This window comes from Ambystoma mexicanum, chromosome 9 (assembly GCF_040938575.1).
Source record: "Ambystoma mexicanum isolate Mex_15411 chromosome 9, UKY_AmexF1_1, whole genome shotgun sequence".
NCBI lineage: Eukaryota > Metazoa > Chordata > Amphibia > Caudata > Ambystomatidae > Ambystoma > Ambystoma mexicanum.
The window spans coordinates 801,612,670-801,637,694 of record NC_090931.1 but is presented as its reverse complement, the minus strand read 5'-3'; the positions used below and the strand labels follow the sequence as shown (position 1 = coordinate 801,637,694).

Genomic DNA, 25,025 nt, shown 5'->3' with positions numbered 1-25,025 from the left:
ACTTTGACTGCCCTGTAAACTGACTTTGTCACCATCTCTCACTCCCTTCAACTAACCAAAAAAGGCAGTTGTGTTGGCTTAAGCACCATGAGAGGCACACCATGGCACCATCTTTCCTCCTATGCCTTTACTCCCTCTTCCTTGAAACCTATCTCTGTCCAAATTCTTTCTCCAGCCTCCTCCCCACACCCCATATCATCATCATCATCTACTGCCCACCTGGAACCCTAAATCACTTCTTCTCTGAACTAGATCTGTTACTTGAAATGTGTCTTGGTGACGTCTCCACCATCATTATGGTGAACCCATCCTCCCCAACATAACTAAGGCACCTTAACTACGGCTAGACTCTCTCTCCCGGGTCAAACCACACAGCCTTCCTACTCACACCCAAGCAAACTCTGTTCATCAGAACTTCCTACCCATAACTTCTCTTCAGTCTCTGGCAGCCCATCTCTGTCTAACCACTCTTTTACCCGCTTCACTCACTATCTCTGTCCCCTCCCATTCTGAATACCCCCTCCTTCATCGATTCCAGATGGAAATTACATCCTGTTTCTATTGTCCCCTTCGTGGGCCAAGTCGAATCCTCCCTCCAGACGCTCTCTTCTCCACTTAGCCATCCTATTGATCTTGCGTTTGTTGAGTTCAATTTCGGATGTCACTATTCCGCTCAGTCCCTCACCCGACCCTTAACTGTGGATTTCCACAGCCATCCAGCTGCTTCCGACACCAATGCACCTCCCCCTATTTCCCACCACGGGCCCCCCCAGCCTTCCCCCCCTCCCATGTGAGCGGCTGCGCAGCTGCTCACATTCTTCCCTCTCTGCCAGGCCCTGTCTTTCACTGAACCCTTCAAAGTTCACTTTGTAAATTAAGCCATCAATCATGCTCATCATTCTATAAATAGGGCAGAGCCAGGCCTCAGATTCTTTTCCTGACCTCGAGTGACCAGGCCTCGGCTCTGCATTCCACAGATGCAATGTAATAGAAGAGGGCCTTTCTGCCCCATTGTGCAGATATTGCCTTAATGATGGAGGCGCAATCACACCTGCTGCCTTGGAGCCTTTGTTTTGGAGCAAATCTGTATCCCTTCTAACTCTCTGAGCTGACCTCAGAATCTCAGGGCTTCACTGACGAATGCTGAAAATACGCCAAACAATTATTGCGTTTCTACACGTTTCTCTTCTCAACTGTGTAAACCTGCTAGCCTGTATTTTAAAATAGACCGTTAACTTTGAGCATGCAGCACACAGGAATATTTTGTGGTGTAGGAGACGTTTACCTCCTGGCCTAAGGCCCCTCTAGAAAAGCATATATATTTTTTAAAGTGGTCTGGGTTTTATAATACCTCTTCTCTATTCGTGTTTATAAACTTGCTTGTTCACTTAAAAATCTCAGAGTGATGCACCTCTGAAGAGCCTGAGTATGGAAAGGTATGATGTTCCTTTAGGATCTAGGCCCCGAGGAGCTTGCAATCCTAAATCAACTTGGAGCTGCACTTCAGCCCCTCTGAGTGCTTCTTCACCATTCATGCCTGCATTATATTTGGGTCACAGTGGTGCCTCTCTTCACTTAAGGAAAGATTTGCCTGATCCATATTATTCATCTTCTGCCTCCATGTGTAAGGCGCTCCACTGCTTGGCACTTGTGTGGGTGTTTGCCGCAGGCAGCCAAAGATATGGTGCTCTGTGCTTTTCTGCCCTCAGGAGACTATAGCTGCACCTGATCACCCGCCTTGCTGAGGCAGGTCTGTCTGGCCAAGTTCTAGGATGGTTTGTGGCTTTTCTGGCTGATCCTTCGCAGTCGGTCTCTCTTCCTCCTTTCTAGTCAAAACCGGTATTGCTTTCCTGTGGAGTCCCCCAGGGATCTGCGCTCTTCCCCCATATTGTTCAATGTCTATATTGGATTTCTGTTGCATCTCATTCAGTCTCATGGGTTTCGATATTATTCCTACGACCAATTGGTTAAAGCTAAATGGCAATAAAACCAAGGTCTTGGTCCTTAGCACTACCTCTCCCCTTGTGTTTTGGACCACAAATTGTTGGCCATCATCACTTGGCCCCTTCCCTCTGCCGTCACCTTCTATGAGAAATCTGGGGGTTAAAATGTCCTCTTCTCTCTCAATCGACGAACAGGTGGGTGCTGTTTGTCCGATCGGCCACTTCAAGCTCTGTACTTTGCGGAAAGTTCTTCTGTTTATTCCGGCAAACTGTCAAGCCCCTGTTGTTTTAAGTGCGATTGATTACTGTAACTCACTCTATCTGGCACAACCCCGCTTTCTGATTAACCGGCTCCAACTTCTTAAAAATGCCGCAGCCAGAGCCATCTTGCATCCACCGTTTGGTGCACATATGTTTCTTCTATTGAGACAGCTTCACTGGCTGCCAGTGGAGAACCGTATTCTCTTCAAGTCTATGTGTATCATTCATTGGGCGTTTTATGGTCCAGGGGCCAAAGTACTTGCAGGTTAAGTTCCCGTGCTACGTTCCTGCTTGTTGTCTCCGCTCTCAGGCCCTCTCCAAGTGCTGGTGCCTCGTGTTAGACTGTCTCGTATGGGCGGTGTAGCCTTTACGGTGGCAGGCGCTAAAGCTTGGAACACTGCCTTTTTCTATCCGCGCAACAACTGACCACCTTACTGAAAACGTTCTGGTTCTAAATTCCTTCAATAGGAAACTCCAGAAACCAGAAACCACGATAAGGAATATCTCCAAATCAAGGAGCGAATAAGCAAAAAGAATTCTTCACGGTACAAACACAAAGGCCGAGCCGTTGAGTCTTTGGAAAGAAGACCCCTTGACAGAAGAATGAAAGATCCATATAGCAAAAAGATCCAAACTCCGTCCGATCGAATTTCACAATGTCCCATTAGACATAACCAAATGTCATCTTCAAGGGCTCTAAACATTGACCATTGTTTAAGTTCCCTGGAATCTGAAAGAGTTCCACCAGGCCCACAAAAAAAATGGGACCATTACTATCGACCAAGACATCTCAAAGAAGGGAAAAGAGAATCCAATATTTTATACGGAATCAAAGCCGCCCAAAAGTAGATCCAAACCGATGGGCCTGGCTCCCAGAAGCGCTGACAGTAAAACAGAGATGCTAGCAATCAACAGCAAGACAGAGAAACAAGGTTCATTCCACCACGCCATCTAACATTGAAGACGTTTCCTGTCTAACTTTGGGCTCATGGAATACCCAAGGCTTCACTCACTTGACAAACACCTCTGATATAAACCTCAGATTATCCGACATTTGGTGTTTTCAAGAATCATGGATGCTCAAAAAACTGACGCTAGACGGCTTCGAGATCGCCTTCTCCCCAGCTCTGAGAGGAGCCACAGGTCGACCGAGGGCGGGCCTACTGACCGCAATTCGCATAGGTTCTAACCTTCAGCTGATTAAGGTCATAAAAGAAGACCCTCATATTTTGGCCACCTTGATCCAACGACGTTTACCCCAACTCGGCGCATATAAACAGAAGAGAACAACTTATCTATTGTTAAACGTATATTGGAATCCGAGGGAAACCCCAACAGAACAATTTCTTTCAAAAATTGAAAACCTACTGGACGAAGCAAAAACCAACGACACAATTGACAGCATCATCTGTGGGGACTTAAAAGCTAAAATAGTGCAAAAAAGAACTTGAAACTCACCAAAAAAACCTCCCTATACAGAGGAATGATATGGGCTAACCTGATGACAGCCTATGACTTACATAATACCCACTTTCTGAAAAAAAACACAGACCCGGTCATCCCGACCTGGGAACTAGCTGGACGACACGCCATTCTAGATCATGTATATGTCTCAAGAGATCTCCTGACGCAGGTCACAGGTTTTGAGGTCATTCGAACACTCCATAGTGATCACAACCTTTTGAAAACAACCTGGGCAACTGCCACCCCATTTGCCTACGTCAGCTCATGTGCACTTATGTCTACCAACATCGAGACCCACGCCAACGCTACTCATCTAAGACTGAAAGACATAGCTATTACGGCATTAACAAAAAACTATTGCCGAGCAAAGACACTGGAAAAGCAAAAAGACGCCATAAGCCTTACAGATTATTGCCCATTATTGCTACCATATCAGGTGAAAAAATATGGAGGCAAATTCCAGCACAAGGCCCAGCATTACAATGATCTGGTCCTTAGAGAAAAAAGACCCATCATGAGACGAGCAAAACGAAAGGCCTTACAATTCCCTTCCACTATCAATAGGGAAGAAGCACGGATAACCACTAGCCGATAAAAGAACTGGTTAAAAGGCTATAAAATCCAGCTCTACCAGGATGATTCTGAGCAAATTCTGAGAACACTCAGTGGCAAGCAAACAAAGGCCTTTTGGTCACTGATATCTTCCAAAGGCGCTCGGATCCAAGACAATCTAACAACTAGTGTCTCAGAAGAGTCATGGACCACTCATTTTTCAACTCTTTTTGACTCACCACTGGGTGAAACTGAATCTCGCAGTGGATCCAACAACAAGTGGGACATAGAACGTAATCCAGCCAGCATTGAATCTAAAATTAAAAAGCTCAAATCATCACAAGCTCCCGGACCAGATGGGTTGTCAAACATGGACCTAAAATCTAACCCTGCGAGCTGGTCAAACCTTTTGGCTGAAATTTTTGAATCCTGTACTTCAACCAGATCAGTTCCCTTGACTTGGAAGTCAGCAAATGTGGTGCCGATCTACAAATCAGGGGAAAGGGGCGATCCTAATAACTATCGCCCCATCGCACTACTTGACAGTATCAGAAAGCTTTTTGGATCATTTCTTCTGGACAGTTTTAAGATCTGGGTCTCTTCATCGGAAGGCTGGGACCAATTCCAAAATGGCTTCAGGAAAAATCTAAGTACCACAGCCAACATATTTACGCTCAACATCCTCAAGGCCAGAGTACTGGAAGGGGCCCCTTCTTTGTTCCTGGCCTTTATTGACATATCCAAAGCATTCGACAAAGTAAACAGAGCAAAGCTGTGGGAAAAACTCATCAACTGGAAGTGTCCTCGCTCGCTGCTGGATCCCATACAAGAACCCTATTCCGAGACATCCATGAGAGTCCGTCTAAACGGCACAGGTCAACTTTCCTCAAAATTCTTTACAAGCTGTGGATTGAAGCAAGGATGTCCCCCGGCCCCGGCAGTTTATAATGCCTATACAGGCGACTACCAACATTTTGAAAAAAGTGTAAAAGCATTTCCACCGACCTTGGGCTCCGAAAAGATCAGTAGGCTACTATACGCAGATGACATCATTCTAATTGATCAAACGAAGATCGGGCTTCAGAGAAAATTGGACAATTTAAACAAATACCTCAAAACCAATGACCTTGAAAGCAACGCGAAGAAAACCAAAGTGATGCGACTGGCGAAATCGGCAAACGGAAAACACCCGAGACATGGTTCCTTAACGGTGTTCGCTTGGAAGAAGTGGAAACCTTCAGATACCTGGGTATTATCTTCAGTAATAAAGACAAAGACCAACCGTTGCAAGAAACCTTGGTCCTCAAAAACAAAACCCTAACCAACCAAATGATCATGATGGACAATAAATGTGGCCGCTTTTCAATTAAAGCAGCAATCACTTTTTACAAAACGAAAGTGGTCCCAGCCCTCACTTACGGAGTGGACGCCATGCCAAACATTCCGGAAACCATCTGGCCCAAACTGGAAGGCTCCCCCTGGAAAAAGTTACTCCGCCTTCCAGCCTCCACTCCAATGGCCCTGATAAGAAGAGAGCACAGTCTTATCTCGCTCAAGGGTACGGTGTCCCTCAACAGTCTGATGTTCTACAGGAAAGTAAGATCATCCAAAGAAAAAATCCATACATTGATCCATGAAGAAATGGAGAAAGGTTCAAACAAAATGCTCCAAGCATGGATAAACAAAAACCAGACAATCCTAGAAGAGATAGGAAGTACAGAAGAGGAACTCTTGACCAATCCAATAAAGACCGTAGAAAAAAATGTAAAGAAACAGATTGGTGTGACACACAGTTGAAAGCGCTAAGCTATAAGTCTGTAGCTCACCTACCTCCCTTTGCACAAAAAATAAATGAGCCCATCAGCTATCTAATGAAATTTCCAAACAAGAAAATTTGTTCAACTTTTCTGAGAGCAAGAGTAAACATCTTGAAAACAAACGAGGTGCTAAGAATCCAAGGTAAAACAGAGACCAATTCCTGTCGTTTTTGTGCGAGGCCGAACACAACGGAAAGCTTGAAACATCTGATCCTCGATTGCCCAGGTACAATCGTTAACAGAGAAATCCATCTTGGCCACCTATATTCAAAATTCTCAAGGTTGGACGAAGATCACTGGTGGACGTTTCTGATGAACGGGCTAGGTCAAAGACAAGTCATCGCAATGGGAAACTTCCCGCACAGTCTTAAGCTAGATGCCTTTTCCTAAAAAGCGAAATATTAAAGGACTTAGCCCTTGTAAGCCTACCTAAAGAAACAAAACGAAGAAATGACACAAAGCCAACGAAGAAACATGTTCTTTTGTAAAAACTGGGAACTCAGTTAACACAAAAATAAAAATAAAAAAAATAGGAAACTCCATATCGCTGCTTCTAGCGCCAAGGTGCCTTCGGGTAATGTGCGCTTAATATATACATGTAACATAACATGACACCTGTCTTGATCAATTATAGCGCTTAGATTAGAAACAGGGGGAATACAGCATGAATTGCTATATGAAACATATGGATGGTAGACCCTGTATGTCTGGGAACGTTGTGTGTTCTTGGGGCCTTCTTGTGTTTTTAGTATTTTCTGTGATCCATCCTCCCCTCCTTTTTTCCCATCAGCAAGACCGAAAAGGGTCCTGGAGCTCCTATTGTACCCCTACCACCAGCAGTGTGTCCGCTCATGTAATGGCCTCTTATATGCTACCTTTCTTTCTGCCCGCCGCCGCCACTCCAGCAGCCTTATTGTTTTCATCTGTGCCCTCCTGTGTGCTTCTGTGTCAATCTATGACACTGAGGGTTTGGTTACAGTTAAGAACCTATGTGTTACATTGAATATTTGACCATTCCTTTTCATGGCCTCTTTGCTGGGATTCAAGACAATGAAAATGTTATTTACACCTAAAATCCCTTGAATTTTACATTTGCAATCATCCTGAGACCAGTTGCAGGATAATTTTGACTTTTAAACGCTATTTGTCGATTTTGACCATTCACTGCAGTGGCCTCTTTGTTGTGAATGAAGCCTCAAAAATGCAATTTTGGCCTAAAAGCTTTTTTTTTTAATTATATGCTAGAAATCGTTTTAAAACCAGTGTTTGTGTTAGGTGTGACCTTTAAACTATTTTCTTGTGCAGATTTGACCATTTGTTTTGAGGGCCTCTTTGCTGAGTGAAAACATGAAAAATTCTTCTTTCACCTAAAAACAGCTTAATCTTAATTTAGGGCTCACTTTAAGACCCGTCGAGAAGTTTACTTTGAATTTTTTGACACACTTTGGCTACTTGACTCACTTTTGTGTTCTTGAAATTGTGTATGGGAATTGGCTTTACAATCAGTGTTGCTGTTCGTTTTAACTTTTACATTTTTATTTCATAATATAGCATTCATTTTCATGGTCTCGTCAATAGAATGAAGATACGAAAATGCTCTTTTGCTCAGAAAATGGATGCACGTTTAGTAAAGATCCTTCGAAGGCCAAGGGTGGAGGGCTCTTTGTTTTTAAACACTTTTTGCATATTTGACTTTTCACCGATGTAGCTCTTAGTTGGCAGTGAAGACCCAACACATGTTTTTGACCTTAAAACTCCTTTACTGGAGTCTAAGAAACAGTATTACGATCAGTGATGGTGCCACTTTGGCTTTTAACATGTTTTTCATTTCTTTTTTCTGAGACACAATACGTTCTATTTTCACCTAATATTGCTGTTGGTGATCACTTTATGATCAGCAGTTTTGCTATTTTTTCTTTTTTAACATTTGTGTGCCTAATTCACCATTCACTTTAATGGCCTTATGGTCCGAGTGAAGATGCAGAAAGGGCTTTATGCACCAAACATTCCAGTTCTGTTTGAGGGGTCGTTTCAAGGTCAGCGGCTATGGTGTTCTGGATTTTGAAATCCTTTTTACCTATTTGAAAATACATTTAAATACCAAAGTATTAAATGACAGATATTCTTTAAATAAACAAGTATTAATTAATCTTTTGTAGCAAGCTAATTACCGGAGACCACTCTCTGAGCGCAGGACCGGGTTTCGAACCTGTGTACAGTGGCGGCTGGTGAATTTTTTAAGTGGAATGGGCCTACATATTTCTCCTACATATGCAATAGTGACCGAGCATTATGAGGGAGCCCAAACCAATCAAGTTGGGTTTGGGGGATTCACCTCTGTGACATTTGTTTGAATAATGCATTTTAGAGCACACTTAAAAAAAAAAGTGGGTAAAAATCCAATAGATGCAAGTCACCAACAGTGCACAGGAGCACTTCTCCAAAACATTTTCATGGTGCCTTTGCCCCCAATATGTGCCAGGCTAAAACATTATCACACTGGCTGTGCTCATGCATTGCCCAATACAAAATTAAGAATAATACCTCTGATCCTGCTTGCTTTACCAAAGATGCCCAATACAAATTGTCTTGCCACAGTAAGAAATGGCTAGACGGGTTTCATAAAAATGCCAGTCTTGCTTCATAATACACTAACCATGCTTCCTTTACCAAAGATGCCCAATACAACATGTCAGATCACAATAAGGAATTAATAGACTGGCTGCATTGAAATGTCAGTCGAGCTACATAATAACATTTATCATGCTTTATCAAAGCTGCCCAATACAAAATGTCATACTACTAAAAGAAATGGCTAGACTGGGTGCCTTAAAATGCCAGTCTAGCTACATAATAACACTTATCATGCTTGCTTTATCATCACTACCCAGTAAAAAAGGCTATGCCTTCCCCCTGGTGCACCAGCGCCTTGCACTTAGACATAATCATATTGCACTTGGGCCAAGGGAGCAGATGTGTGTCATGCACTGTGGTCCCAGGGTACAGCCATGGAATTTTGTTACTGGGGATAGATGCCCAGTAAAAACTGCCATGTTCACCCACTCAGGCTCCATTCGCCTCGCTGGCACACAATCAATTGTGTGCATGCAAGGTGCTGGGTGGGGGGCATTCTTTACTGGGCATTTATTATAGATGCCCATTAATACATTGGCATGTCCAGTACAAAGTACCATGCCTGTCCCCTGGGCCCCCAGCTCCTCACATTTGCACACAATCAATGTGATTATGTGTGTATGCCAGGCTCTGGAGGCTCAGGGGGGCAGACATGGGATTTTTTAATGAACATCTATCATAGATGTCCAGTAAAGAAAATACCACCCCAGTCCCCCAGGCCCTGGCCCCACTGCTACTAACACATGCACACATTCATGTAATGATGTGTATATGCGAGGTGCTGGGGGATTCAGGAGGCTGGCATGGCACTTTTTAACCGACATCTATCTTAGATGTCCAATAAAAAAAATACCATCCCTGCCCCCTGGGCAGCACAGCGCCTCACAGACGTACATAATCAACGTGATTTTGTGTGTATGCGAGGTGCTGGGGGGGTCAAGGGGAAAGCATGGTATTTTTCTTTTTTTAAGCTTTCTTTTATTTTGTTGCAATCTCACAACATTTTATTCTGTACATACGGCAAACCAATCATAAACGCATTACATTTGACCAATTACACAGAACCAGCTTGTAGATGTTAGAGATCACAATGGTTTGATTAGAACTCACGCCCCTTGCCCTCACCCCCCACCTCGTCGACGTAATATAACAATGGTGGCGTAACAACATTTCATAAGTATGCAATCAGTCTCTCCTCCAGGAGTCTCCCCCTGCATGGCGGGGAACGCTTGCTCTCTATCTGAAACATGTTCATGATGCCATTGGCCAGGGCACACACTTTCTCCATTGCCATGATTCCGCAGTTCCTAACCCACAACATGGCCACTATTGGTCCCTGTTCCGATTTCCAAGCATGGACCCGGCTCTGTGGAACTACTGTGCGTTATATTGTGAGCTGGAATGGGTGGAACGATGTGTGTGGAATGTTTACCTCATGATTCCACATAGAGCAGGCACTTGTTTACCTGTGATGGGAGTTCCAAGTTCCAGGATTTGACAGTTGATCTTGATGCTGGTTGAGTCCTGCTGGGCTCAGGGTTTCTACTGACAATAAAGCATCAAACTACATCTACCAGTGTCCTTCTTTATTACACTGTGCACTCCGATTCCCCCAGGCCGTGAGTGGATACAGAACTCTACCTTTGGTTCAGGGTGTCTGCCAGCTCACACCTGCCTCCACAGGGCCACGCACTAGCAAGGTACTACGGGACACCCAGGCCATTCAGACGATGGACCCCATGCTGCACTGTCAATTCAGGTCCCATTCTCCATACAGATCTTCCCTGCGCACCTTGCCCCTGCGCTGGCTCAGGTCTGGTCTCCACTCTTGCCACCACAGGACAAACAGACTTACTGCAGGCGCCAAAGCGGGTTTAACGCTGCTGGTCTCGCCTGCAGTTTTCCCTCTGCCGACAAGCCCCACTCACTGCTGCCATCTTGGATTCACCAGGGGTCCCACATCAGGCGGTCATTTTTGGGTTTCCCATGAAGCGATCGGGCTCACAATTTCAAAGAACCACCACTGCCCATTCTGACACTGTTCACACCGTTATGAAGGCAATTCTCACCTTCTAGAGGGGTAGAGGCCCATGGGACGGGTACAGTCGTAGGAGCTCACCACAGGAGCATCCGTTGGTGTCCGCGGCTAGCCACGCTCCCCTCAAGCATGGTATTTTTTACTGGACATCTATAATTCAAGATCCCACTCCTAGTGTTCAAACCTAGCCATGTTCTTGCCCCATCTACCTTGCTAACTGCCTCTCTCATTACTCTCCCCCTCAAGCTCTTTGATCCTCTCACCCCAATCTTTCCTTCCCATGCCCCGCTGTCTCATTTCTTACTGCTGCCCTTTCTCTCTACTTCCTTCCCTACACTGGAATTCTAGCCACCTGGCCGTGAAAGCCAGCCCATCCGTGGAATTGTTCAAGGCTCGGCTCACGCCCTGCTCCACAATGATTTTGTGATGCCCTGTTGCATCAAGGTTTGTATCATCACGGAAGTATATACTGGCAAAGGACGACAGAATATATTTTATGTGTTCATCATTTTCTGGTTCGGGGTTTCCTGAGTCTCTTATCATCAAAATGTCATTGTAAACTAATGAACTCAAATGGGGAATAATATCAATATGGCCCCCGTCTGTGCACAGAAGCCCGCGCTAGATCTCCCTTGTGGGTACATTTCCTGAGTCACAGTTTTATGAGCGTATTTTATGTGTCGTAATATGAAAGTAAATGATAGTGGCTCCACCCTACTCTTAAGGGGTGAAATAGGGTACCCCACATTGCAATGCTTACTTTACAAAGAAATCCCCCCTGGCTTTAAACGCATATGGGTTCATTGCTGTTGCTGATGGCCTGCCCAGATTTGACCCTTTGTTGCCACATGTAGCCTGCACTCAGGGGAAGTGCATGGGCTATAACATACCCATGAAAGCCTACTGTGCTGCACAATCACGGGGTGCCCTAAAATAACCATGCAGATGGATGCTATGTGGTATTCTTTATTGAGTTGATGTTAGCAGAGTAGATACAAACATCTACTTCTGAGCTTGTACTTCAGCTTATCTTGTAGCTATCTTGCATATCAGAGGTCGCGCTCGGAAACACTTGTGTACGAGCGCGATACAAATAAGATATCATATCATATCACCGTTACTATAGGTTCAAAATCTTCCAGCACAGCTGTATGTTAGTTAGCACCTGGGGCAGAGGCTGCAGCCAATCAGGTTCTGCAGAACACAGGCTAAAAGCTCCGATCTCAGCCTGCGTTCCACGGAACCGCAGACTGCCTCCCCTGCCGCAGGCTGCCATTTTCCCACTGCCCTCCTGTAACTTTTTTTTTTAACCCCACCTCCCCTCTCCACTTACCTGACTGTTACGGCGGCCTCCGCAACTTCCCTTTTCCAGCTGCCATATGTGGCGCTGCCCAATGACGGGGCGCGCACGCGGCCCGTGATGTTGCACGCCGCCGTGTGCAACATAAATAAACGGGGCATTTCCCGGCCGCGTCAGAGCGACCGGGAAGCCCGAACTGAGAGGACGTGTCGGAGTGACTCCTTCGGGGTCTGGGGCTTACGGGACGCACCGGGGGTCGCAAGAAACCCCCAACAGTGGCGACGAGGATGGGATACGATGCCTGGGCCCGGCGGTGACTTGATCGGCAATTTTTTTCTTGATGCAGCGAGGTCGTCTTGAGACTTCGCTCCGGCCCGCAGGCCGTGCGTTACCCACGCGGCTGGTGGCCATTTTGCGGATCAGGCTGTGAAACTTCTCTGAGCTCCGGTTTGAGCAGAGAGGTGCATTCAGGCCTAATTTTTGGCAATCCTGTCAGCAGGTAGTTATACCTGCACGTGATTATGCCCAGTTGGTGATTTTTCATTTTCCTGGGTCTCCTACGTCGAGTGCAAGCAAGGAGGAGGGCTACAATGGCTGGGCCGACATAGCCCACATTTCTTTCTTGTCCTAATTTTTTGAGCAGTTGGAAGCTGAGGCTTCTCTTCATCATCTTCATCATCAGACTGGCGGCCCCACTCATCTTCAGCCTCTTCATCATCACAGAGGTGTGTTGCAGCAGCTGTTTCTTCAATGGTGCATGCTGGAGTCATTTGGACTTGGTGTTTGAGTTGCAGCCCCTGTCTTCCACTCTGGGGGTGTCTGTGCGCTCGAACTGATGAGTGATACTGAGGACCAGGACGGAGCGGCGGTGCAGCAGCTTCCACGTGCGCCAGCAGCACTTCAAGGTTTGCTGCCTCCAGTGCAGCCGGCACAGCAGCCTCCAGTTGGTCAGGCTGGTCTTCCGGGTCCTCTACCTCTAGCACAGCCCGCGGCAGCACCTGTTGTTCAGCAGATTCCCCCCGCTATGGCTCAGGTACGTGCACAGGCGGCTCTGCTGCCCATCCCGGAGTTTGACGTATCAGGCCCGCCTTCCAGTTTGGGGCCCAGATGGAGGAGGTGGGTGGACCGCCTGGACATGTACTTTCGGGCTGCCCAGGTGGTTGATGATGACACCCGGCTGGCAACCATGCTGTCCTCGACAGGTCCCTCTGTCCAAGAGACTTTTGAATCGCTTCCGCCAGGGGATGGATCCTATGATCAGGCGAAGGCCGCTCTGCAGGCTTACTTTCTGCCTCTCGCCAATGCGGATTATGAACGTTTTGTTATGCTCTCTGCCAAACAGAAAGACGATGAGACTCTGGACACTTTCTATGGGTGCCTAAGGTGTCTCTCGCTGGCCTGTGCTTGGGGTGGTGCAGAGGACATGATCAGGACCATGCTTATCCAGGCGTGTTCATCAGGCAAGCTAAGGCGCCAGGTATTAAGGGAGCCCGGAATCACACTTCAGCGTATCCTTGAACTGGGAAGGTACCGTGAGGTGTCGGAGGCGAGAGCAGCTAGAATGGAGGCCGGGTCGCGTCCCATCAAGACCGAAGAGGTATGTGCGATGTGGCGAGGTGGCAGGTGCACCCGAAAACCTGGCGGTGGTCCCCGGGATCGAGCCGGGAGGGCAGGAGAAATCTGCCAAAAATGTGGGTATGACCTGCCCCACCCAGCGGAATGCCCTGCGACTGGAAAGACCTGTGGACGGTGTGGGCTACCGGATCATTTCTCGAGGGTATGCAAGGCAGCAATGCCGGTGTTGGTGCCGAGGGGTCTGAAGCGGTCCAGTCTCACTCGCCAGGGTCGACCATCCAACGTCGCTCAGGTGGATCAGACTGGGGAGGATGCCCAGGTGGAGGAAGCGGAAGAAGAGGAGGAAGAGAACATCTTCTTTGTCTCGAGTCTGGGGATCCTGAAAAGTAAGAACAGGAGACAGCCAAGGTGCGTGGTCGAGGTGAACCGATCTCCAGCCCCGGTCCTCGTGGATACTGGGGCATCGGTGAATGTAATGGCCCGTGGACACTATGATGCCATGGACCAGCCCCCCAAGCTGGCTGCTCCCAAGGCCCGCATCTTTGCCTTTGGTGGTGTTGACCCTATCCCTCTGGACGGTGTGTTCGTGGCAAAGGTAGAACACGAGGGCTCCCAAATCACAGCACGATTCTACGTGACACCGGTGAGCACCAATACGTTGTTAAGTTGTGCTGCAGCAGAGGCCCTCGGCATCGTCAGCTTCGCATACTCAGTCTATTTAGAGGACATTAATGACATGCTCGAGAAGTATGCCGCACTGTTCAAGGGGATTGGGCAGATGGCCGGTGACCCAGTGAGGCTACAAATTGATGAATCGGTGCAGCCCATTGCCCTGAAACATCGAAGGGTACCGTTTCACCTCTGTGAACATGTCGACAAGGAGCTGGACAATTTGGTCAATCTTGACATTATAGAAAAGGTTGAGGGCCCGATGCCCTGGGTGTCCCCGATAGTGGTGGCACGGAAGCCTAAACAACCTGATGCTGTTAGAAACTGCGTCGACATGAGGCTCGCGAACAAGGCCATCAAGAGAGAGAGACACCTCACCCCGACGATTGATGACATCATTGCGGAGGTACAGGGTGTTCGCTTCTTTTTGAAACTGGACCTCAGGGCGGGCTATCACCAGGTTGTCCTCCACCCCGAGTCAAGGTATATTACCACCTTTACGACACACCGAGGGCTATACCGCTATAAGAGACTGAGTTTTGGTGTGTCCTCGGCGGCGGAGGTGTTCCAGAACATTATTCGGGGCGCCCTGGCTGATCTACAGGGCGTTTTGAACATAAGCGACGACATCCTGGTGTTTGCAAGAACGGAAGTAGACCATCTGAGGCGGTTGGCGAAGACGTTCTGAAGACTACAATCCTTGGGCCTCACCCTCCACAAAGAGAAGTGTGAATTTCTGCGACCATCGATAGAATTCTTTGGCTTTGTATTCGAGGAGGGGGGGTGTCTCCTGATCCCAGGAAGGTGCAGGACATAAAGAAGGTGCAGCCTCCGGAGTCCGTGTCGGAGGTGCGAAGTTTCCTGGGCATACTGTGGACGATTCATTAAAAATCTTGCCTCCAGATCGGAACCGCTCAGGGCACTGACAAGGAAGGATGCCATCTGGAACTGGGGCCCGCTAGAACAGGCGGCTTTTGATGACATAAAGGGTGCCCTGGCAGCTGAGGACACCATGTCATTTTTCGATCCTGCATTACCGTCAGAAATCATCGTCGACGCCAGCCCATTCGGCCTGGGCGCCGTGCTAACGCAGATTGACAGTGATGGGGGTGTCCGCCCGGTGGCGTATGCCAGCAAAGCCCTGTCCGATGCGGAGCAGCAGTACTTGCAGATCGAACGCGAGGCGCTGGCAGTACTTTGGGGATTGCCGGCACTTCCGGCTCTACGTCCTTGGACGCCTGGTGATGGTGGTGACAGACCACAAGCCGCTGCTTCCCATCCTAGCGGGGTCGTCATCCAAGCCACCGGTATGCATTGAGAGGTGGATGCTCACCCTTTTGGAATATGGAGTCACCTTGGTATACCGGCCAGGGGCGAACAACGCGGCAGACTATCTCTCCAGACACCCTGGGCGTCCGGAGGAGAAGACCCTGACGCCTGTGCAGAGGAGGCAGAGGAGCATGTCCGGGTGGTGGTGGAGGCAGCCATGCCGAATGCCATGCCTCTTCAGGAGCTGTAGGCAGCTGCAGCGGAGGATGAGTGCTTCAAAATCCTAAGACACTCTATGCAACAGGGCTCCTGGAAGTCGGTGCTGGAGGCTCTGGCGGGGTGCACTCAGGAGGCCAGGACCGGACGTGAGCAGCTATGGAAGGTCCGGGAGGAGTTATTGTTTTCAACATCCGGCCTTCTACTCCGCGGAGATCGGATTGTTGTGCCCCAATCGAAGGTGGACAAGTTGATCGCCCTGGCACACCGTGGTCACCAGGGCGCCGCCAAGACCAAGGCACGCCTACGGCTGAAGGTGTGGTTCCCTGAGCTGGAACACAAGGTGGATGACTTCGTGGCGGCCTGTGTTTGGTGCCAGGCGGCATCTCCCCTGCAGCGTGAACCTGCCATAGAGACAATGCCTAGGGGGACGCGCCCATGGGAAATTGTTCATGCGGACTTTGGGTCCACCACGATGGGCACCCACTTCCTGGTTCTGGTCGACGAGTACTCGAGGTACCCCGAGGTGGAGTTTGTGGAGTCTGTGTCGTTTGAGCACGTCTTTGTGGCCGTGGAGAAGGTGTTTGCGGCCCATGGGTTCCCACGCATGCTGTGCTCGGACAACGGGGCGCCCTACCAGAGCAAACGCTTCTCGGAGATGATGGAGAGCTGTGGGGTGGTGCACAGGAAGATCATGCCTCTCTGGCCCCGGGCCAATGGTGAAGCAGAACGGCTCATGAGGACTCTAAATAAGACCTCTGGAATTTCTCAGGGGCAGTCACTCCAGAGAGCCCTGTACCAGTTTCTGAGGGTGTACCGCACCACGCCACATGCATCCACTGGAGTGGCCCCGGCAGAGGCATTTTTCAAGCAGTGCCCTCGAGGTTTGCTGCCGGAGGTAGGAGAGAAAGAACCTGGGGTGATCAATGACCAACAAGTCGAGATGAACCGGCGAATGAGAATCGAGCAAGAGAACATTCGGAGAGGGCTTCGCTCGCAGCGGCTGGAGCCAGGTGATGAGGTCCTCATTCGAAATAGACATCCCCATGGAAAGCTCTCCCTACCGTATGAGCCGGAACTGCTGGATGTCGTCGCAGTCCGGGGATCCATGGTGACTGCATCAGACGGCCGGTCTGAGGTAACTCGCAACGTGAGTTTCTTCAAGAAGCTGCGGGATCCAAGAACTGATCCACCTCCTGATCCAGACCCAGGAGAGGTCCCTGAGGACGAAGGGGAAACACCCTGTCTGCCTGAGTTCCCAGCCCGGGGCATGCCCGTGGACAGATCACCCGTGCCGGAGGTGAGCAGGAGGTACCCCCAGAGGGCTGGGCGAGGGAAACCTGCTCACCTCAGCGATTACGTGTTGGGTCACCTGGCTGATTGTCCTAATGATGAGAACTGTTAAGTAAGGGGACCCGGGTGGATGTTAATAAAGGGGTGTTTCGAACATGGGGTTTGTGAGATGTTATATATATATTTTGGTTTGGTTTGCAGTGTCTAGTATTAGTATTGTTTATTGTTCTCCCGGAAAAAGGAGGAGTGTGGCACTGCCCGATGACAGGGCGCGCACGCAGCGGCGTGACGTTGCACGCCGCCGCATGCAACATAAATAAACGGGGCGTTTCCCGGCCGCGTCAGAGCGACCGGGAAGCCCGAACCGAGAGGACGTGTCAGAGTGAGTCCTGCACTTACACGTTCTGAATGCTCTCAAGGCATACTAGGTTCGTCTTTTTTCCTTTTTTCCTCCAACTGTTCTTAAATATTGTGATTTGTAATGTGTTTCACTCCCTTGATCCCTCCCTTCGCCGTGTGGGCATTTGGAAACAGTATTTAACTTGCTGTATAAGCAAGCAAAAAATAAATTTAAAAAAGCATGGTGGCCATAAATAATAATAATAATAATAATAATAATAATAATAATAATAATCTTGGTAAAGAAGTATTTTCCTTCATTCAACGCGACGCGAGTGGCATCCCGTTGAATGATGGAAAATACTTTTTTTTAGTTACCGCTTTGGTAACCCAGGGTGGTAATGGCGTAAATCCCCTGTTCCAAGGGCTGCAATGGGGGGTTACAGCCCGTGCCCTTCTTAAAGGCCCTTGCTTCACTCAGGCTGATAACTTGGGCTGCTGGGCTGTTACGCCGTGTTCAAGCCCTTGGAACGGGGAATTACCGCCATATTAACTCTACGCTATAGGGTACACTATGGAATCATCAATCCCCCTTTATTGCGTATTCTGTAGTAATAAGTACTTTTCGAGTAACTTTCCTATGTAGACGGGTCGTGCTTTATTATTGACAATCGCAATAAGCATCAAACCCCGCACTTCTGAAAGCCGACTCTGCGCCTCAGTAGGCTAACGCATCCACTGCAGGGATCTGTGTTTGCCCTCATCGACAGCCTTCTGAGGCTGATAAAATGAGCACCATTCCCAGAGCCAACCAGTCTCTTTTCCCTGGGAAACTCTTCCACTTCTTGTTGTTTCAGACTGCATTCTCCCATTCTGCCCAGCCTGTCACACTTCCTCGCCTCCTTCTCCATCCCTTCTCTTCCTCTTGTTTCCATTTTCTTTCCAATTCATCTCTACAAATGCATTCATTGCATTTTCGTCAAGACTGGGCCATTGTTTGTTAACAAGCCTTTCATCTGGCTCTATTTGCTGGCAGATAGTGTCGAGAGGCAGTTCAGTTTGTGGTGTGCCTGTGCTTTACTAATGTGTACACATACGCATAAGGAAGCAGATGAGCACGCTGAGCTTCGGGTGAGCTCAGAAGCTCAGACACAGTTCTAGCGCCCCCTGGTGATAACCCGCAGGTAGCACAAGACAAATAGGTAGCTTTCAATTCAGCTTCCTTGACTGTAAAGTGATATACATTTCATACAAGAATGGATCACCATATGTATCATTAATATCAGTGCGCATAGGCCCATATTACCAAAGCACTGTGAATGCAAGCAGACATCCAAGGCCAAACGATAATGATGTGTTATTATATAGCAATTTCGCTTAAGCGCTTCCTATGGAACAAATATGCATACAATATCACCCAACCTGTGTTGGTACTCATTTATCAACCTCAGCAGGATGAAAGGCTGAGTTAACCTTGCTAGGAGTCGAACCTGCAACCTGCAGATCACACACACATTGCAGCAGCCAGCGCTCAACCCACTGAGCTATCTTACCGTCTGAAAACCTGCCACTCCAGAAAGAAAGAGCCACATGCTTGCTGGCCACAGCCCATGAACCTCAATGTAAAAAAAAAAATTCAAAAAATGTTTTTGTTGCTTCTTTTTAGCGGTAGCAAGGGCGACCACAGGGCTATCAAGGGAGATCTCAGGGGTCGCAGTTGAAACCCCTAAATGACGTCCATGCTACTCTCTACCTTGATTTTAGTTTGGGCTGGGGCCACAGATAGGGACATAGGGAGAAATGGCATATGAGCAGGGGCACACAGCTTGTAGGTGTTGCTTGGGTTCCATGTGATAATATCCCCAGCAAAAATGTCGCAATACAAGAATGACGCCTTTTTTTGTGGCAATATTACCCAATGGAACTTGCGGGGGACACTCCCGCAACACCCATATTTTTTTAAAGGGCGCGGGGGACGCCCTGCTCCCATTTCGCCCATATATTATCCCAATAAATAATGTTGCCTATGCCTTTTCCCGGCGACTATATGCATGGCCACATTATTTATGGGGATAATATTACCCAGTACCATTGTGTTGTTTGGTTATTTGCCCACCCAGCGACTGCACATTGACATGCTTATCCCTATGGACTTTCCCACCCACAGCCTGCCCCTCCCCGCCCAAAACACTTGCTTTAATCAATGCTTACCATTTTGAATCAGAGGGACCGATTCATGGAATTTATGCACGGTACTAATTACATTTTTCTCTGCTGAAAAGTGACTTTGCGCTGCCGACACAAACCCCGATTCATGGAACTGTGCAAAGTGTATTTTTTGCACTACAAAATGATCACTTGCTCTGACGTTGCACTGCAAAAATACTCTTTGCACAGTTCCACGAATCAGGGTTTGTGGCAGCAGTGCACCCTCACTTTTCAGCAGTGCAAACTTGCTTTGAACCCGTGCAAAAAAATACAACTATCGGCCCCAAAGTGTCTGCCAGTGTTTTCTCAAAGCAGTCTTCTTAGAGATAATGGCCTAACTGGAGGTGTAAATGCTCCACTGGTATTATACACTGGGTCTGCCTTTAGCCATTTGATTTGTAAGCTCTATGCATGTCCTTCACTGAAGTCCTGCTAAAAACAAGCATTAGCAAAGCCAACCGTTTTGGCTTGTGTATAAGTATTTGGCATTTGCCAGGCACTGATATCAGAGGCCTTGGTAGTCGCACCGTTCTGCACCTGCTACCATCACGGACCAGTTAGTACCACTACTGCTGTGCCTGGCAAGTGCCTTTCCTAGGCCTACACAAAAGGCCAATCTCTTGGCATTGCCAATGCTTGTTTAAAGACTGTCCCAGAGCAGACAGTTCACATTTAAAAGTGCAACATGTGCCCGCATACTTGAACTTATAAAAAACAATGTGTGCATCCAAATTATGTATGCAAATGATTGCATTCCTTTTAACACAACTTTTATCTCAATTCTTGAAAGGCGTCAATAAAAGAGCTACTATGTACATATTTATGGGGAAAGGGAGATGTGCAAGAAAGGGCAGTGCTGTGCCCTAACAAGAAACTACATCCTCGCACAGAAAAGAGGGTAGGACTGTAGTATCAACAAATTAAATACTGTTAAGACACATGAACCATTTTCAGAAATAGTATAAAACTGACACATGCTGCTAGTCAGTGAAGGCGCTACTTAATGGATCCACGTGCATGTTGCAACCTCATTGTCAGGAAGGCAGTGCCCCTAGCTATCCAGAGCTTTTGACGCTGGTGGCAGATCTCACCACAAATGGACCGAACGGTATCCAGTGATAAAGTTGCCTGGTGACATTTCCCCATATCTGCACTCCCAAGAAAATCAAGCACTTTCCCCAAATATTCTATGACGGATTCTTTAGCAATAAATCATACGCAATGTGTGGAGGAAGGCTTTTAGGGGTGCAGGAAAAAAAGTTGCGTACCTCGTGACTTTTTCCCTTTTGACATTATTGTAGAATCGACCACACCAAAGGACCTATTCGGCCCAAACCCATCAAAGCCTGGCAGCACCTGACAGAGGCATGGAACCAAAGCCTGTGGCGCAGGGACCCTCGAGCTTTGACACATGGAAGGGACCACTGACAAACCCGACATACAGAGGAGGACACAATACCGCGGCCACTCCCCCAACACGTGCAAGAAGTGCAGGGGACACCTGTAACCCCACAGACTGTGACTGAGCACCAGGAGGCAGAGAGCAAGGGCGGAAAGAGATGGACTACGGGTGGTCAGCCGGGGGAAGGGCTCCCTTTGGGTTCTTGCTTTGTTTTCCTCTACCATAGTCGTCCCTTGGCCTGTTTTTCTTTATCACAAGCATCCGTGTGATTTTCAGTATGCGAGTCCTGAGGTATTTGTGGACCCCTTTAATGTGACAGGGGCTAGACGCAAACCACGGATGTTGGTCGTGCGCTGATGGGTGGCCGCTGCTCTTCTGCCCCTCCCCCCCACAGCAGGGTATGGGTCACTTGTGTTGAATCGCGCAAGTAGACACGAATAGCTTGTCTGTGTAACTCCACACCTGTAACCTGAACCCAACAAGCGGGGTGGAATGCCGACAACCCAAAGAGAAAATAATTTGCAGAACCTTTGCCAACATGACAGTGGAGCGCGATTCCTGCGTTACAGCCCGTTCACGCATGAATCCAGTGTTTACCAAGGCCCGGACTGGTGATGACGCCATGTTCTAAATGGGCACACGAGGTGCAACACGGCACACGAATAGCTGTAGTTTATCTAAAGAACGGTGTTGGGATGTGAATTACCAACCTTTGATAGGAGACAGAGATTGGACCCTTAATTTCAGTTTTTCTGCGAAAGAACAATGTCCCATCAGATCATAGGAGATAGGTTACTGTATGGTATGTCTCTCCCCTGTCTCTTCCCATACTCTCTCGCACAATGATCACCAAACTCTTTGCAAGGTCTCCCTGCTATCTCGATAGCCATGCAAAAGCCCTCCCTATTTAAATTAAGACTTCCTGTCTTCAGATCTATCGGGTACCAGGTGATGTTGTCTCCATATACAATGTCGCCATGATAATAGTCACCGGGAAAGGGCATAGGCGACATGGCGACATTATATATGGGGCAATATATGGGGTAAATGGGAGCGGGGGCTGCAGGAGTGACCCCCGATACCTTAAAAAAATAACACCCCTGCATGTTCCAAATGATAATGTCGCTGCAAAAAAAACAACATTTTTGCATGGGGACATTTTTGCTGGGACATTATCACATGAAACCATCTATCCCTGGTGCCATTCCCAACTACCTAGCTGAATCCATAGCCTACTCCTCTACGCTCCAAGCCCCCTCAACCCATCCGTCCCTGGACCACCACCATGCTTTGCCCCCTACGTTCACTCCTTCATCCTTCTGGCGCCCCTACACAGGAACTCCTTTCCCTTAAACCCGAGGATGGTTTTAAGAACGCTCTCAAGAATCATGTCTTCTCCCAGGCATTAGCCACAGATACTTTCAATACTATCATTCTACTCCAGTAATGACCCTCAACCCAGTCTAAGCTTTTTAATTCATTTTTACATTTTGCAAAGTCTCTGCTAATTTAACCAGCTCCAGTTAGTGCAGTTCCACTCACTGTTCCCAGCTCTTTCCCCTCCATCATTCGGTAAAGTTATCAATGATTATTGCATTGTTTGGCACCGAGGAACTGTTCCTACCATCAACATCAATGCATCTTAATTAATTATCTTCACTGGTTGCCCCCATGACTGCTACCCCAGCTGCTCTCTGCCCCCTTTGCGCAAGTTGCCCTGTTTTTTTTATGTTTTCGCGTCTTTCGTTTCACGATGGAGATCCAAGTGATTGCACCATTTTCTTTAAAAGCTGCGGTAGTGTGCCAGTGGATAGAATGCTGCGGTAGGATAACCCTGCACCATATTGATATGGACCTATGTACAGGGCTTCTTGTGGAAACACTGTATTCCTTAGAATAAATACATCCAAATAAGGACAGCACCTTGTTCAAAGGTGGAATGGATATTTTCTGGTGACAGCTACCTGTAAAGCTTGCTAAAGCTTGCTGTGTGTGGCTCAATGGTTTGTTTGTCTCTTCAGTGTTTCTGTAGGCAGCAGTGAGGTCTCTTGAGAATACTCATGCCTGGTCCTACCTGGCAGAGCACAGCAGCAAGTATCTTTGGTTACCGGGTGTTTTAAAAGGTAGGGGGCCACCCCAGGGCAAAATAGAAAGACCCAAAATAGCTGGAAAAAAGGGACAACTCTCTAAAAATAGTTGTAATTTAATGTTCATCTCAGGCACTCTTGAAACTCTGTTCTGGTCAATGTAGTTCATTAGCCCCCTGGTGGGGAGTGCCAGTCAGTAAGGTGGCTGGGAACAAAGGCCCCCACCCCACCCTCTGTCCCCCGTTTTGATTTTCTTTTTTGTTCATCAACCCTACTTACCTTATTCTGACGGCAGCAGATGCCACCGTGCACCTGCTCCTTCCCCTTGCCTCCCGCATGCCGCCATGGAAAGGGAAGAGGGGCCCGTATGCAGCCCCACCTTCCCTTTCCATGGTGGCCATCTTTGTAAAGGATTTTCCTTCACTCAAAGGGATGCACACGGCGTCCCGTTAAATGAACGAAAACCCTTTTTTTTAACACCCCGGTTACCACTTTGGTAGCCTGGGGTGCTAATGCCCTTAAGCCCCTGTTCCAAGGGCTGGAACGGGGGTGTGGTGGGGGTAACGGCCTTGAACCCTCGTTAATGGCCCTTGCTTCGCTTGGGCCGTTAACTTGGGCTGCCGGGCCATTAACCCCGCACTCCCCTCCGTTCCAGCCCTTGGAACAGGGGCTTAACTCCACAATGTTCACTTAGAGAAAATGTCCCTCTTCCTGATTAAAAATGTCCCTCTTTTGAGGTTTACCACTTTAGGAGGTATGCTGTACTATATAAATGTGTCAGTAGAAGTAAGAAGTGAACATTGATGATAAACTATACACATTTCGATTTGTAATCACGACCTGCAATGCTCCTTTTTTCTTAAATAAACATATCCCTTAAGATTGATTTTAGCGACTGAAATTTTACCATTACGCACTCTCCGAAATTACATAAAATGAAGTAGCCAATTTTCTTTATTTGCCTCCCAAAGCTTTATCATTTCATAGTCAAGATACCAGAATTATTCCTGAATTAACTTAAGAAATCTGTTTTATTTATTACAGATCCTGATTTGGCACCCCTGAAACTTGGACATTCTTTCTGCGGCCTAAAGCAGGACACCGGACCATGCAAAGCAAGATTTGAAAGATTTTCTTTTAACGTTCATTCTCGTCAATGTGAACCCTTTGAATATGGAGGATGTGACGGCAATGAAAACAACTTTGAAACTCTGCAAGATTGTCAAGAAAAATGCATAGTAAAAGGTTTGTGTTGTGTGTCATACGGTATACATCACATTGGATCAATTAAAAACAATCAATCATAAAACATTGTAAAAGGAAGCAGCTCGTATAATGATGCCAGTGTGATGAAATGTGTACCCCTTTGCTGGGCTGCTGCAAGGAAGCATGTCCTCTCAGTTGAAGTTCCCCTCTTGCCTCTATGCCGTGGGACCAGGATTGCTGTTTTTGAGATAGTTTTGAGGGCCAATATTGGCTTGTTGCAGTACCGTCCCTGCCCATTTGTAAATACGTTTTGTTCATTATCGCTTTAAAATTGTTTGCTTAACGCGCTGACTTAAGCCGGTCCTGAGTCTCCCAATGTGCTGAATTTCAAGTGTTTTGTTTTAAGTTTACTCACCTTATCTGCACGTCAAATAAAGTAGTTCCTTGATTTTCAAGGGTTTTGTTATACCATCATTTTTTTTCATGCCCACTCTATAATTTCTGCCGCCACTGGCCATGACCTTAGGCAATGCCCACTCTATATTTTTCAGCGCCACTGTCCATGGGCTACAGTCATGGTGCCACTGGTTGGCCGTGCACACTGTATATTATTTGGCACCTTCGGCCATGCCTACTGTATATTTTTCAGCGCCACTGTCTCTGGCCATGGCCAGTGGGCAGGTCCTTTTGCCCGAGCCCACTGTAGATTTTTCAATACCACCGGCCATGACCTTTGGCCATGCCCATTGTGT

At 47.6% G+C, this 25,025-nt stretch overlaps 1 protein-coding gene across 4 annotated transcripts in view; it reads left to right on the top strand.

The window, feature by feature from the left end:
* TFPI (tissue factor pathway inhibitor) overlaps window positions 1–25,025 on the top strand; it is a 337,344-nt gene that overhangs the window by 172,190 nt on the left and 140,129 nt on the right. For all 4 annotated transcript variants that reach the window (XM_069615771.1, XM_069615772.1, XM_069615773.1 and 1 more), the window contains one exon: window positions 24,112–24,312. In XM_069615771.1, the coding sequence (XP_069471872.1) occupies window positions 24,112–24,312 (201 nt within the window). The remainder of the gene's footprint in view (window positions 1–24,111; window positions 24,313–25,025) is intronic.